Source organism: Vicugna pacos, chromosome 17 (assembly GCF_048564905.1).
Source record: "Vicugna pacos chromosome 17, VicPac4, whole genome shotgun sequence".
NCBI lineage: Eukaryota > Metazoa > Chordata > Mammalia > Artiodactyla > Camelidae > Vicugna > Vicugna pacos.
Genome location: NC_133003.1, coordinates 6,109,667 through 6,124,604, shown reverse-complemented (window position 1 = coordinate 6,124,604; position 14,938 = coordinate 6,109,667). Strand labels below are relative to the sequence as shown.

The 14,938-nt window shown below is 39.5% G+C and overlaps 1 protein-coding gene across 1 annotated transcript in view; it reads left to right on the top strand.

Annotated features, from left to right (window-relative positions):
- Window positions 1–14,938, top strand: part of LOC140686654 (serine/threonine-protein kinase Nek10-like) — a 70,107-nt gene that overhangs the window by 34,014 nt on the left and 21,155 nt on the right. The window contains 4 exon segments of the mRNA XM_072940857.1: window positions 3,892–3,929; window positions 4,029–4,169; window positions 11,870–11,899; window positions 13,776–13,876. Of these exon segments, the coding sequence (XP_072796958.1) occupies window positions 3,892–3,929; window positions 4,029–4,169; window positions 11,870–11,899; window positions 13,776–13,876 (310 nt within the window).

The following is a 14,938-nucleotide window of genomic DNA, read 5'->3' as shown; positions in this document are numbered from 1 at the left end:
ATCTTAGAACTGCTTTTGCTGCATCCCAGAGATTTTGTGAGGTTGTGTTTCGTTGTCATTTGTCTCGAGGTATTTTCTGATTTCTTCTTTGATTTCATCATTGACCCATTGGTTTTGTAGTAGAATGCTATCTAGTGTATATGTGTTCATTTTTTCCCGTTGTCTTTCTTTCTGTGGTTGATTTCTAGTTTCATACTGTTGTGGTCAGAAAAGATGCTTGCAATTTCTATCCTCTTAAATTTGTTGGGGCTTATTTTGTGACCTAGTATATTTGGTCTATTCTAGAGAATGTTCCATGCAGTCTTGAAAAGAATGTGTATTCTGGGCTTTTTTGGACATAGTGCCCTGAAGATATCAGTTAAGTCCAACTGGCTTATTTTGTCCTTTAGGCCCTCTGTTGCCTTATTGATTTTATGTCTGGAAGGTCTGTCTATTGATGTCAGTGGGGTGTTAAAGTCTTCTGTTATTGTTTTCTTGTCCGTTTCTCCCTTTATGTCTGTTAGTATTTGTTTTTAGTATTTGTATTTGGATGTTCTTAAATTGGGTCTATATATCATAACAAGTATAATATCCTCTTCTTTTATTGACCCCTTACCATTGTGCAATATCCTTCTTTGCCTTTCTTTATGAACTTTGTTTTAAAGCCTGTTTTGTCTGATATAAGTATCGCTACCTTCACTGTCTTGTAGTTTCTGTTTGCATGAAATACCTTCTTCCATCCCCTCACTTTCAGTCTGTATGGTTTTCACCCTGAAGTGAGTCCCTTGTAGGCAGCATATTGTTGGTCCTTTTTTAAGAATCTAATCTGCCACTGTATATTTTTTGATTGAAGCATTTAATCGATTGCCATTATAGTAATTGTTGATAGGTATGTGCTTTTTTCATGTTAAACCCTGTTATCTGTTTGACTTTGTAATTCTTCTTTCATCATTTCTTCATTTTGTTTTTCCTTTTATGGTTTGATGGTTTCATTTTGTATTATGCTTGAGTTCCTTTCTTTTTGGTTTTTGTGAATCTTCTGTATGTTTTCATTTAGTGGTTACCCTGGTTTTCAAGTTTGTTGACCCATAACTGTATCTACTTTTTTTAAACTGATGGTCATGTGAATTCAAACACATTCTAAAAGATCTACATTTTTACCACCCTATCCCCAAATTATGTATTTTGGTGTCCTAGTTTACATATTCGTGTTTATCCTTTTGCTGTTAATTGTAGTTATAATTGCTTTCACAAAAATAATTTATTTTTTTTTGAATCTGTGTTGTATTCTCTTATTTAAGTATCATCAATCCTTTTATTTATTTGCCTTCCCTATTGTGATTTTCCTTTTCTGGTGGATTCTTGCATCTTTTCCATTTAGAAATGACCCTTCAACATTTTTTTTAGGGTAGGTTTAGTATTACTGAATTCTTACAGTTTTTGCTTGTCTGAGAAGTTTTTTTATTTCTCCTTCTATTCTAAATGATAATCTTGCTGGGCAGAGTACCCTAGGTTGCAGGTTTTTCCCTTTCAGTACATTAGATATATCATGCCACTCTCTTCTGACCTGCAAAATTTCTGCAGAGAATTAGCTGATAGCCTTATGGGTATTCCCTTGTATACGACTGTTTTTCTCTTGCTACCTTTAGAAAACTCTATTTTTAACTTTTGCCATTTTAGTTATGCTATGTTTTGGTGTTTCGTTTCATCTCGTTTGAGACTCTGTGTGCTCCTGTACCTAAATATCTGTTCACTTTTTTAGTTTTCAGCTATAAGTTCCTCAAGTATTTTTTGATCCCCCCCTTCCTTCTGGAACCCGTATAATGTGAAAGTTGGAATCCTTAATTTTATACTAGAGATCTGTTAAATTACACTCTTCTTTAAAATGTGTTTTTCTTCCTGCTGTCTGATACAGTGATTTCCATTATTCTGTCTTCCAGATCATTTATGTGTCTTCTGTATCACTAAGTCTGTTGTTTATTTCTTCTGGTGTGTTTTTTTATTTAAGCTATTGAGTCATTCATTTCTGGTTGAGTCTTTTTTTTATATTTCTAATTTCTTGTTAAAATGTTCAGTGTTGAATTCAATTATTTTCCTTTATTCAGTTAACTTTTTTATTACCTACATATGAATTCTATATCTGATTTAGTGTTTATTTCTGTTTCATTATTTATTTTCACAGGGTTCCTTTTGCTTTTTAATCGAGAGTAGTTCCTCTGACTTTTTAGTTTGCTTAACTTTCTCTCTGCCTCAACAAACTGAGATGAGACAGTTATCCACTGCAGTCTTGAGATGGGTGTTCTTGTGTGGGACCATCTCCATGCAAACTGCATGTGCCCAGGGCCTCTTATGGGAGAGCTGGAATTGATGTTGTTGCAACTCACCCCTTTCCTCAGGGTGTACTGGTAGCTATCACCTTGGTAGGAGGTGGGGCTGGAGATGGAAGAGCTAGAGCTGGCACCAGATCTGAGGCAGGACTTCCTCTTGGCTCAGTGGCCATCACTGCCCTGTTAGGGGTGGGGTCCGCTCCCAAGTTGCCATAGCAGAAGTCCTGAGGGTCAAGCTTAGGCTGGCTCTCTTCCTGTAAGTGCATTTTTTTCCCTCCTCCCTGCACAGGCCCTTTGCCCCAGAGGAGTGGAGAGCTGAAGCAGATGTGGTCCATATATGGACAGAGGTTCAGTGCACTGCTTGTGTAGGCATCTGCCACTCCACTCAGATATTTGATGCACCTTTGTTGCATTGCATTAAGTTGAAATATGTTTCTCATAACTTGTCAGGGCATAGGTGATTCTTCTCTCACTAAAAAAAAAAAAAAACTGATAAGAAATTGGCTCTACCAGTCTGAAAAGGCTACAAACTGTATGATTCCAACCAAATCATATCCTGGAAAAGGCACAGCTACAGAAACGATAAAAAGATCCTGGTTTCCAGGGGTTTGGGGAGAGGGAGGGAGGGAGGAATGAATAGATGGAGCACAAGGGATTTTAGGGCAATGAAATTATTCTGTATGATACTATAGTGGTGGCTACATGTGATTATGCATTTGTCAAAGCCCATAGAATATACAACATCAAGAGTGAACCCTGATGTAAACTATGGACTTTGGTTGAAAATAATGTACCCATGTTCATTCATCGACTGTACCAAATATGCCTCACTGATGAGGGATATTGAGGGAAGGGGAGTATATACGTGTGGGTGGGGAGGGCAATGTGTGAGCTCTGTATTTTGTTCAATTCTGCTGTGAACCTGAAACTGCTCTAAAAAAATAAAGTCTATTAAAAATTTTAAAAAGAAAAATAAATTGACTTGATTACAGTAGAGAAAAAAACAAGGTTGAAGTTTATTCATGGCTCCCCTTTGTAGGGTCTAATGCCTCTTCCACTAGGTGGAATGCGCTGACACCAAGTTGCAAAATGATCAGGAAATCGAGAATTTTAGGGTAGGGCAAATGAATGATGTTAATAACACTGGAGAATTAAGGAAAAATATAGTCATCTTAAATGCAAAACTCATCTCATTTTATAGGAATAGTGATAATTTCTTCTTCAAGACAGCAGAACTAAAGCATGGAAAATATTACATGTAAAATTTTAAATGTCATTTCTTTCTAATACAAAATGAGTTGTTTTGATTTTAAATGTGACAAGAAAATCACTCAAGGTAGTAAGATTTAGGCTTGGAATCATTCTTAGAGCTTATGAACAACTGTGGCAGGAAGAGGCCTTGGTCATAGAGTGTCTGCTCTGCTCTGGTTTCAAATATGTTTATTTTCACTCTTTATTGAACTCTTGAGAGCATCCTCAGAGAAAAGTACCTTTATGTTCACACGTGAACCATAGTGGGGTATAGGTTTTCAGTAAATGTTAGTCACAATCCAAGTCGAATAAATCCTTCTAATTCTGTTTTCAGAGACTTCACTGGTGGAATAGGATCAAGACCAAGACCAGGTAATTTAGTGTTGGTGGCAGTAAAATCATCCATACCTCCCTGAAATTCAATGTATTGTATGTTAAAGTCTCATATCTTTCCCCCTTTTATTTCTTCAGCTTTGCTGCCTCTTGACCTGCTTCTGAAAGTGCCACCCCTCAAGCTCAGGGCCCACGTTAAGGAGCTAGAGGCCAAGGTAGTGACAGGGTGGCAGGCCCACAGCCTCCCTGCTGTGATTCTTCACAGTCTCAGACACCATGGTAGTACCCGTTAGGTCAAGTTGATGTCAGATGCACGTGGGTGGAGAAGGTTGATGGTTGGGCCTGAAATGTCTGAATGATGCTTGGGAGGTAATTTTCCTACAAAGAGCAGGAGAGTTGTGTTTCATTTTCCACCATTATTAGTTTGGCAAGTTAACAGAGTCTAAATGCTTTCTGTGTTCACTTATTTAATGAGCTAGTGTAGGTTGTTTTTCTAAAAGCTGCATTTTTGCCTTGTAGGAATGTTAGCCAGTTGAATTTTGAGGCTGACAGTGCATACCTACTAACAAAAAGTAGTAATTGTGTTTTACATACATACTTATGTGAGCCCTACACCTAATGATACAAGAGAGTAAAGCGTATCTTTTTCTTATCTCCTTTACTCTGACACAGATACTTCTTTACAGTTAGTAAATTTGATTAAAACAATATTATATATTGTTTCTCAAGGAATGTAAAATTTATGGATTCTTAAGATATAAAATTTTACAGTAATGGTTTGAGAAAAAAATTATGTGAATTAATATTTCTAATTTCTGTTAAAGAGGACCAAAGTTCAACAGTAATAGTAAGTTTTTAGCTAAACCTGGACAATTCAGGGAAAAAAATTAGTGATTGTGCTTTAAACATATGTATGAGTGTATGACTCTAGAGTATAATGTTCTATTTTACTACTTTGGTTAATTCAGAATTATTTCTGGGTACTGTTTTCACTTTGGCTTCCTTAATTCACATTTTTTTGTAGAGTTAACAGGTATAGTGAACATAGGAGATGTGAATTGATTTACTGTAATATTAGTCCATGTCTCCACATTTATTAAATGTGCTTTGGAAGAGTTACTGACAGTTTGGGGCCATTTACACCATCAGCATAGATGCGAAAAAAAGATGGCTTTGTTATTAAGATGTTCAAAACTGTCTGTTGACCATGCTCTACGCCTGCTATTTTGGCATAAGGTAAGTTCATAACATAATCATGAAGCTAAAATGATTGTTGATTGGCTTTATAATAGTGAGAACAGAACACATACATAGATAAGCAATTTCAAGTTCTATTGTGACTCCTAATAGAAATTGCTTTTAATGAAGGGAGTGTTGGGTTTGAGACTTGGCTTGATGTCAGCGATCTCTGGATATTTAAACAAACCATTTAGCACTGTTCACATGTAATATATCTCTTAGACCTACAGTTTGTAATATTGTCTAATTTTTAAAAATTTACTGATTCATGTATTTTTATTTAAAATAATACATAAATATATAAAATATATATTATATATTATATATATATAGCATCTTAATTGTTGTCAGTGAATGCTGAAGTTTCCCTATAAAGAATGATTAGTTTCTACTAATACTAGAGAATACACTGTGATGCATATGGGAAAATTTGGGTTACTATCTATGAATTATCTCACTTTCAAATAAAAAAGCCAAAGTTTTTGTTTTCTTTCATCTTAATACAAAATGGTTTTTCTCCATATTATAGAAGTCATACATTTTTAAATGCTGCAGGTAAACTTGGACTATTGGTTGCTTTATCAAGTCATAAAAAACTGGTACCAGCCCCTTCCACTTCGATGTCCTCATCTGCAAACCAGACTTCATTCCATTATGCATAACCAACAGCTAGGGTCGTGTATTGCCTGAATGTTCTGAGGGGAAAAAAAAGTGTTGGGGAAGAGAGAATTTTGTCAAAACCTGGACATGCTCCCAAGACTGTATCTAGTGCATGAGCATCATTTTCTGTGTGAACAAAGGTGGGAACTGTTATCTTAGAGGGCCAGGTGGCTGTGTTGGAACGTGATCTTGCCTGTGTTGACCTGTAAATGCGCACTTCTGGCTCATGCTGTGGTGATACAGCAGTACTTTGTGCACTGCCAAACTCCCGTAGCTTGGTTAGCTTTTGCATCTGTAGTGCTGAATGTAGTATTTTCCCACCACAGTATTTTCTCCTGGAGAATTCTGAGCTTCTTCAAGAGAACTGACTTTCAGAGAAAAACGTTCCCTCTAGTAGGAATAACGGGAGCCAGTACGACTCTGTTAGTGATGGTAGCATATCCCAGGAAAAACTAGGCCTGGCAGGGGCCAGGCGATATGAACTAAACCAAATGCATATGTTCTTTTTTGATCACAAATTCGGGGGGGAAAAATAAACCTGTCTGTAAAACATTTCCCCAAAACTGAGCTTAATTTTTCTATTGAGACCCTATTTCACACATCAGAAAACATAATCAGTTAGCCTACAGGCAAATCACAGCCCACGTTTCCATTCGGGCCTGTGTCCCCTTTACATGAAGGCAGGACCTCTGTAGCACTTACTCTGTCCATTCACCTCCCCAGGGTCTAGGAGGTCTGGCCTGTTCTTCCCCACCTCTCCAGACGTGGAGATGTGGGAGCTGAGCAGAGCCCTGCTGCTCTGACACCCCAGGAAGCCATCTTTACTGCCCTGTTCCATCCTGTGTCATATGACACAGGGCACTTCTGCATGGCTGACCCCCCAGAATTCCCTGTGGGGACCAGGCCCCAGACTTACCACTCTTGAACCCCCAGACATAGAGAGAATCCCATCAGCCACTCTGCCCATCTCACAGCCCCCACCCCAGGCTTGGCCCAAAGTGAGCTGGAACTTGAATCTTTTCTGACACTCTCTTTTCTTCTCCTTGTTCCTTCATCCTCCCTCCTCGGAGAAGCTTTCTCTTACCCAGAAGGGGCAGGAAGAAGAGTTTGTTCAGCTGTAGGTCTGTTGACTCTCTCTGCCTTTTGCTTAGACATTGCTTTTTAAAGCCCAGGAATGTACCCTCTCTGTTCCCTGGCTCCTCTCTCCTCCCCGTCTTGGGGAGGTGCTAGCCTCACGCTCTGCTTCTTGATGATGGGAGTCTCCTGAGGTCAAAAGTGAGTGTGAGAAATAATACAGCAGTGAATGTTCCACATAGCATCTTGCCATGTGTACTAGGTAGTCATTTTAAGGGACTTAGCAACTTTAAAAATGCTCAGATGATATATTTTGGAAAAAAAATAACGAAAGACACAGAGTTTGGAACTGGAGGAAACCCTAATCCGTACACACGCACAGATTCAGCCCATTGTATAAAGATGATTCTGCCAGAATTCAAGATTGAAGGGCCTCAAAGCAGCCTTGCTTCTTTGGCCTTTAAACAGCTAGTTCCTGAGGCTGGAATGAAAGGAGGTGTTACTCCCAAAGGGGCAGGGAAAAGACCCCAGTTCTTGTATTACTCGAAAGCTAAGAATACAGACGGTAGATGGTGGTTTGTGCAGAAAAGATTGTAAAGGATTTATTTAGGGAAGGGAAAGTACACCCCTAAGAACAGGAGGCAGGCTGATCCAAGGGCAGATAGCAATGGTCTTTGTCCCTCCTCTTTTACCCTCACTTAGAGGTGATCTTTTGATTGACAGCTCTTGCCCCTGGAATGCCCAGTCATGTTTATCCCCTTTGCACATGTCCTTACCCATGATACACACAGAGAAACCCATGGGGGGGCCTAAGCTGCAGTGCCAATTATATTACAGTGAGCACCGGGTCATGTCAGGTTAGGTCCTTGTCACTGCCATGCAGTTACACCATTGGGTTCTAACCGGTTCCTTGCTGGCACTCACATAGAGGAAGTAAAACCCCTTTATGCTGGAGGTGGGCATAACACCATCTTCTGGACCATCCTCCCCCTCCCCACCCATCTGCCCAGTGCCCCCACTTGTCTAGATACCAAACAGAAGGGCTGAGGCTTTGATGCAGCTTCCTGCCATCCCATGGGAAGTTCTGCCAGGGAGCACGCGGTGGGGGCACTGGGCCCAGACTGTCGAGTCTCTTGCTTATCATTTCTCCTTACTGTGGATCTACTGGTGGTCTGTGTTGGGAAGGATTCCATGCCGCCCCCACCTCCACTCCCGCCATCATCTCTCTCACTTCCTCCCCACTCTCCTCCAAGAGAGTCGTTCTCTCAGTGACTCAGGTCGGAGCTTCAGCCCCTCCTGGGCTCCTGCTCCCCACAGTCACCATGTGCTGCTCCACACGGGCCTGGCTTCGGCTCCAGCCTCTTCTCATGAGATCATCTTGCCTGAGGTCACCGTCTCATATGGCCCCTGACTACCCCTTCAGCTTACCCAGGACTGTACCTCTCCATGGTCCTGAACGCAGGACAGACTGGGCACTTGGCTGACTCCTGTCCTTTGCTGGAACTTCCTCTCACTCAGAAGCTGCCACTAAAATAGACCTTCCCTCACACCAAACCCCAGTCATACACCTATTAAAATTGTACTCATTCTTCATGGTCTTCTCAAATGGGACTTTGGCATCAACTCTCTGTCCCTCATCCAGTGGTTCTCCAGGTGGACCTCCCGAGAACCCCTTGTGAGTTCAGTGTTCTTGGCCCAACTTCTGGTGCCTTCCACACTGTTGTGCAGAGATTGACTGCTGAGCATTTGTAGATTTAAACTACAGTTGAGTTCCTTTATTGCATTTTACAAAAGGAAAGGAAAGAGGCCAGAGCAAATCTGTTCACCGTCCTTAAGTTTACAAGGTTGTACGGTCTTTCAGCAGGGTGGTTCGTCCCATATTGAGAAACCCATGTATGTTTTGGCCCCATTCACAAAGGGAAAATATTTTTTACTTTTTCAAGGAGCTCCTGCTTGAAACTCTCTTCCCTAGTTGTTCAAAAATTCCCAACGCTTAGCAGAGAGAATTCAGAAATAGGCTGGTACTACACTTTGGTCAACTGGGGGGATGTATGTAATCCATCTTTTATTCAACTTATAGTACTTAACAGCTCTGGGCTTGTGTTGTGAATTGTAGTTTCAGGAGATGGGATATATAATATAAATCATGCCTCAAAGCACCAGGAATGGGCAACTAACTTGGCCACCGTAATGTGCCATGAGACGATAAGGCAGACTGGTGTGCACTGCACAGCTGCAGAGACCCCACACTTCCAGTTTATTACATGTACCTGTTTTCCAAAAAGATTTGACCATTAAATGTTCAAAGGTACAGGTAAAACATGTTAAACACAGCAACTCCTTTTAAGAAGAGGAATAGTATTTCAGGCCTGGGAAGGAGCATAAATATTATTTCATATTTGAAGTAACCTGAGGAAATGTCCATGATTTCACAGTCTCCCAGTGCTGAGTCAGGAGGCTGAGTCAGGGTAGTGTTAAGGGGCCGCCTCGTTTCATATCCCAGCTCTGCAGTCTTGGTTGGACAGTTCTCTTAATCTCAGTCATCTATAAAATGAGGATAAAAATGACTACCCTTCAGAACGGTTCTTAGGATGACATGAGATGAAATGTGTAAAACCCTCCCCCGCACCTTGCCCAAGTCCATGCTAGCAAAGCACTGGTCTTCCTCCGGGTCCTCCTGCCACCCCAGAGGGAAATGCTGGCTGTCTAATGTCATGCTTATGCTAGTAAATACAATTTTTGACACTTTAAGTAAATTGCCTCTTACAGTGAATTTCGTACTTTCCTTCTAAGTTTTAAAAACCTAATAAGGTTCACTATTTTAACAAAACTATAAAAGGAACATGGAGTATTCCAATTTTAAACTTGGATCTCATTTAAATTTTAATGAGACCAAATACTGTCTATCTTTTGCAATAGGAACCACATAGATATGAATCATGGACATACTCTGTAGATCTGACATTGCAATATGGTCAGCTTCTATGATGTCTTTTTAAGGGAAGTTTGTTTTAATAAAAATAGAATAATATTGTCTATGTAAACACGGGTTGCAATGTTTTTGAGTATTTAGGATGCATAGTATTTTCAGTGTGCTAAACTGAAAGACTGAGAGAATGCTTTAAAACTCAAAATGATGTGGCTAACGTTTGCTGCAATCTTGGTAGTTACTAATATTTAACTAAAGAACACAAATTTTAAAAGATATCTATGTGAATTTTTATAATTTTTGCTTTCCTAAAATTATTAAGACCTAAATAAATACACATTTTGGGATTGGGTATAAAAAAAAGAGCAATGATTTAATAAGATAGAAAAGGAGGAATAATAATTCTCCTCCCCAGTATTAGCTGAAGTTGTTCAGGAAATCAAGAGGACTTGCAAACGTTACAGCCAGACTCCCATCACTACCAGTCTCAGATTTAACTCTTTCTCCCCAACTCTAACCCCTGTGATCACTCACATCTCAGTAATCCTGCCAGAGCAGCCCAGAGTGCTGAAGTAGTCATGACATCCTGTCTTGTCACGATACGGCAGCAGCAGGGACCTGAGACACTGTTTTGGTGGCGAGATTACAAATTGCCTGTAGTCTAGGTAATGGGGTTGGGAACTGCCCTTTAAGTTGAAAAGAAATAGCAGATTAGGTAAAAACACAGGTAAAGTGTAAAATACAATAAAGGGAGTAGTAATCAGACAATGTAAAGTGTTTTTACAAATCAATAAGAAAAAAGAAGCTTGGGACCCAAACAGAAAATTCACCAAAGTGCAGTAAACCTCATCAGCATTCAGATAAATGCAAAATAAAACAAAATCAGATTTGCAGAATCGAAGCATTTGATAATAGTGTTGATCAAGGTGTAGAAAATGGATTGTCTTCTGGTCAGAGTGCAAATTGATTTATCCACTTTAGAGTGTATTTGTTAAAATAGGAAATATCTATACTCAGCTATTTAATTTCTCCTCATTTACTCTAAAAGACTTCTTGTGCTTATGCACAATGTGGCATGTGCATGTATACTCACTGTAGCATCACTTAGAACAAAATTTAAAGCAAGCTAAGTTCCCAGAAGTGGCTGAGAAACTATGATGCATTCAGAACACGTCATACTGCTCAGTAGCAGTTATAAATAATGAGCTGTAACTGCGTGTTGACAAGAAGAATCTTTGTGACATACTGAAGATAAAAACTGTAATGGGGGAGGGTATAGCTCTGTGGTAGAGTGCATGCCTCGCCTGCATTAGTCTTGGGTTCAATCCCCAGTACCTCTAGTAAGAAAATAAGTAAATAAATTAGCCTAATTACCCCCCCCAAATATTTTTTTAAAAAATTGTAAAACGGTCTTATGATGTGTCACCATTTATTGCAAAAGAGGAAAGGAAAACACGAGGTAATACTATAGATTTTCTACAGCAGTGGCTTTCAAAGTCGTTTTGGAAATGACCCTCAGTAAGATACACAGTTTATATGACTGAGTGGGCCCTTACTACATGCAGTGCACTCTGAATTTTTTTTATCCTGTTCTATTTCTTTCCATCCCATTCCATTCCCCCCCCCTTTTTTTTTTCCAAAATGCTGGTCATGACTCATTAAACTGATTTTAAGACTCAACCACAGACTGAAAAATACTGTTCTGAAGATACACACTTAAGTATGTCAATGGACAGAAGAGCAACTGGAAGGCAATGCACCACGCTAACAGCAGAGATTTCTTCCGGGGGAGGTGGCTGGTGGGTGGTGGCTGCAGGGAGCCTCGAGGTGCTTCTGTGACACTTAACGTTGTTTCACATTTGTTTGGTCATTTTACAGTGGGCATGTGTAATTACATATTTTTCAGTTATTTTTTTAGAGACTAAGCAATCAAAACTGTTTTCAAAAGTCAAAGACTTACTGGGATTGATAGCGTAGTGGTCAAGGGCCTTAAGAAACATGATTTTAAGTTACATTGCATAACTGAGCAGTTCAGAAGGCAGGCGTTCCAGCTAACAATCTCTGTTTTTGCATGTAGGGCCACAGATGAGCACATTCCTGTGGCAAGGTAGAGTCAAAACCATGTGACACCCCACTCAAAGTGTCATCACAAATCTGAGAACTCTCTGCCATGCTGTCAGATTTTAACTCATTACCTATGAACATTAAGTCCACATGCCAGGAACATAAACTAGTCAGCATAAAACTGATCAAAAACCAAGCCCTCTGGTTTCTGAAAATGCAGAGCTAATGTTCCTGTAGCAGCGTCAACTTGGCCACATTAGTTTTGGGTATCAGTCTAGACAATTACATTTTAAGAATTATTTCTGCGAAGGAGCACAACTGTGGGAAATACAATGTATGTACACTTTGTCATCTCTGCAGGCCAGAGCAGATACCTCCAGCTCTCTGCTTTCTATTTTTGAGCTACCTTAATCCTCTCTGGTTTACCATCACATTTTTACCCTAAGGGTAATTTATTAAACCTCATCTTTTAAACGATCAAGTGGTTGATACTTAAAAGGAGTTAGATACAGTGCCTAGCAGAGGTAGATCCTTTAAATTTCAAACATTTAAACAGGGTATTAAATGTACACAAACTAGAGCTAGATTATTTCTTGAATGAATTTCTCAACAAACTCAGGAAAGATACCCATGAAGAAAATAACATTTCTTTTAATGTTCCATTTATTTTCTCTTTTGGGGTTTGTCTTCTAAATATAAATTTTCCTATGGTAATAAAAAAAAAGTTGACTCTTTTAATGACTACCTTAAATTTTCTCTTTAAATGTTTTGAAAACTAAAGTTTTTATGCAAGCTTTCCCAGAAAGCATTTCTATAAGAATCATTTTTTCTAAATCCTAGCTGTTGCTGAAGCAATGATTGTATTCACATTTAATTTTATACAGACTGGTTGATTTCAAGGTTGTAATTTCAAGGTTGTGTGGAGGTAAGGAAAGAAAGATCTTGCACCTTTTCTTTGAATGAAGAGAAACTGGCAAGAAAAGCGTTGTTTCAGAAAGTGTGCAACTGGTTCTGGGGAGGAAGGGAAAGAGCATGAAGGTGGGGAGAGGACAGCCTACATCAATGTATCTGAAGTGTCTTCCACTTTCTCCAGTGTGGATCTGAGGGCAAGGGGAGGCAGAGGTGGCCTTGTGGCTGATCTAGGGGGCTAGGTCATTCCTTTAAATAGCTTTACATTCCTCAAAGTTAAAAACAGGCCACGTGTGACTCTGACATTTGAATCTGGGAAAGCAGCTTATATGCAATTGGACACCAGGCTAGTCTTGAACTGTGAACGTGATGTGGTGCTCTGATGAGAATTCAGGAAAAATTATATGTGTCTTATTTAGACCTGAAGAGAAATGAAGGTGAAAAGTATACTTTGTGATAATCACAGGTTTGAAAGTAACATGATTTTCAAACCCTTGATTATTATAAATCAGAATTTTTGGGGTTTTTGTTTGCTAAGATTGCCTATTCAATATTTTCATTGGGTAGTTTCAATAAATTAGTTTTTTATGTTATTGAGGGCATAATGAATTTAAAAATTTTAAGTATGATAGTCTCTTAACTGCATATATGTGAAACCTAGCTTTTCAATGACCACAGTAGCCAAGACACCACTGACTCCTGGTGGCAGCATAATGTAATTGCAGGCAAAATTCCCAAGTGATAAAACAGTCTTTCAGATGTTATAAATGATGACATCATTATGTTACTTAGAAGTCTGAGAAATAGAGGGAAGGTATTACACCTCCAGTGTTGTAAGATATTGAAGTGTTACAAGGTCTCTACATACTGTCTCACTGGTAGGATGAAAGTTTTTACTTTAAAACTTTTATTTATTTATTTTTTTCAGAATTTGACCCCATTTCCCACAAATGCCACTTTTGAAGGGGAAAACCAGGGTCTTAACTAACTGGAGAATTTGTCATCCACAGCATCTGCAGGAATTGCCGTGTCCCAGAGGAAAGTACGTCAGATCAGTGACCCCATCCAGCAGATCTTAATCTAGCTGCACAAAATCATCTACATCACTCAGGTCAGTGTCCTAACTTCTTCCTTCCTTTTCATTTTAAGTACAAGTTCGGGGCACAACTGCTGTGTGGAACTTTCAGTTAGAGCCATGCTTGTTCTTACTCCCTCCAACTGCATATGACTGGGAACATTTTGGCTTAGCAAAACTGTTCCTAAAGCTCAGTGACCCTTAGGCCTTGGGAAAGCAAGCACTGGCTACACATTATTTACATAAATCTGTGTCTTGATAAGCAACTTGAGTGGTCATTTACCAATGGTAATGTCCTGTTAATATGAAAATAAATTTTTAGAGACAAATAAGTGTAGACATTTGGACAAGAAAATGACTATTATTTTGAAGTTTAAGATTATACATCTTCTTTCATTCATTTTTTTTAATTTTGACATACAATTATTAGGTGCCTGCTATGTACCAGCCACTGTTCTAGGCACTTGAGACATATCGATGAGCAAAACATACAAACGTTGCCTCACGCTAAGTTTCAGAGAACCAGTCTGGTGATTCGGTCTGTTGCCAATTGTGGCGACTCCAACTAAACATTCAAGTAGTAGAGAGAAATCCCGCCCGGCAAGTGGAATGCTGGGCCCATTGTAAGTCTAACTTGGGCTAATAAACCTACTGCCCCCCAAAAGCAAACATAACAAACAAACAAGAAACTATTTGGATTAGTGTATTGCAGTGACATTATAAGACCATAGGACTTAGAGTCACTTGATTGCTGGTGTCTGAGCTTCCCTAAAACCCTGTGAATTTCCTTCTTCTCAGCGAACAGTCACTCTGGTAAGCATCTGGGCGTCTCTTTGGAGAAGGCTTGGAGGAAAATTTATATTGCATACTTACAGCAGTGCTCAGGGCCCTTCCACAAGGGGCCGCAGCTTTCCCGCCAATAGAGGGGCTCTAGGTCTTGGAACTGACTGAGGTCTGGAAACGGCGTGAGAGGCTGTGACTCTCCACTGAGGCAGCAGCCACTGGCATCACATTTTTGTCTGGCAGATCTAGAGTTCCTTTTCTGTCATATGGATTAAGAATGCTCTAGTAGGCGGACCACTGTTTCCTTCACAAGAA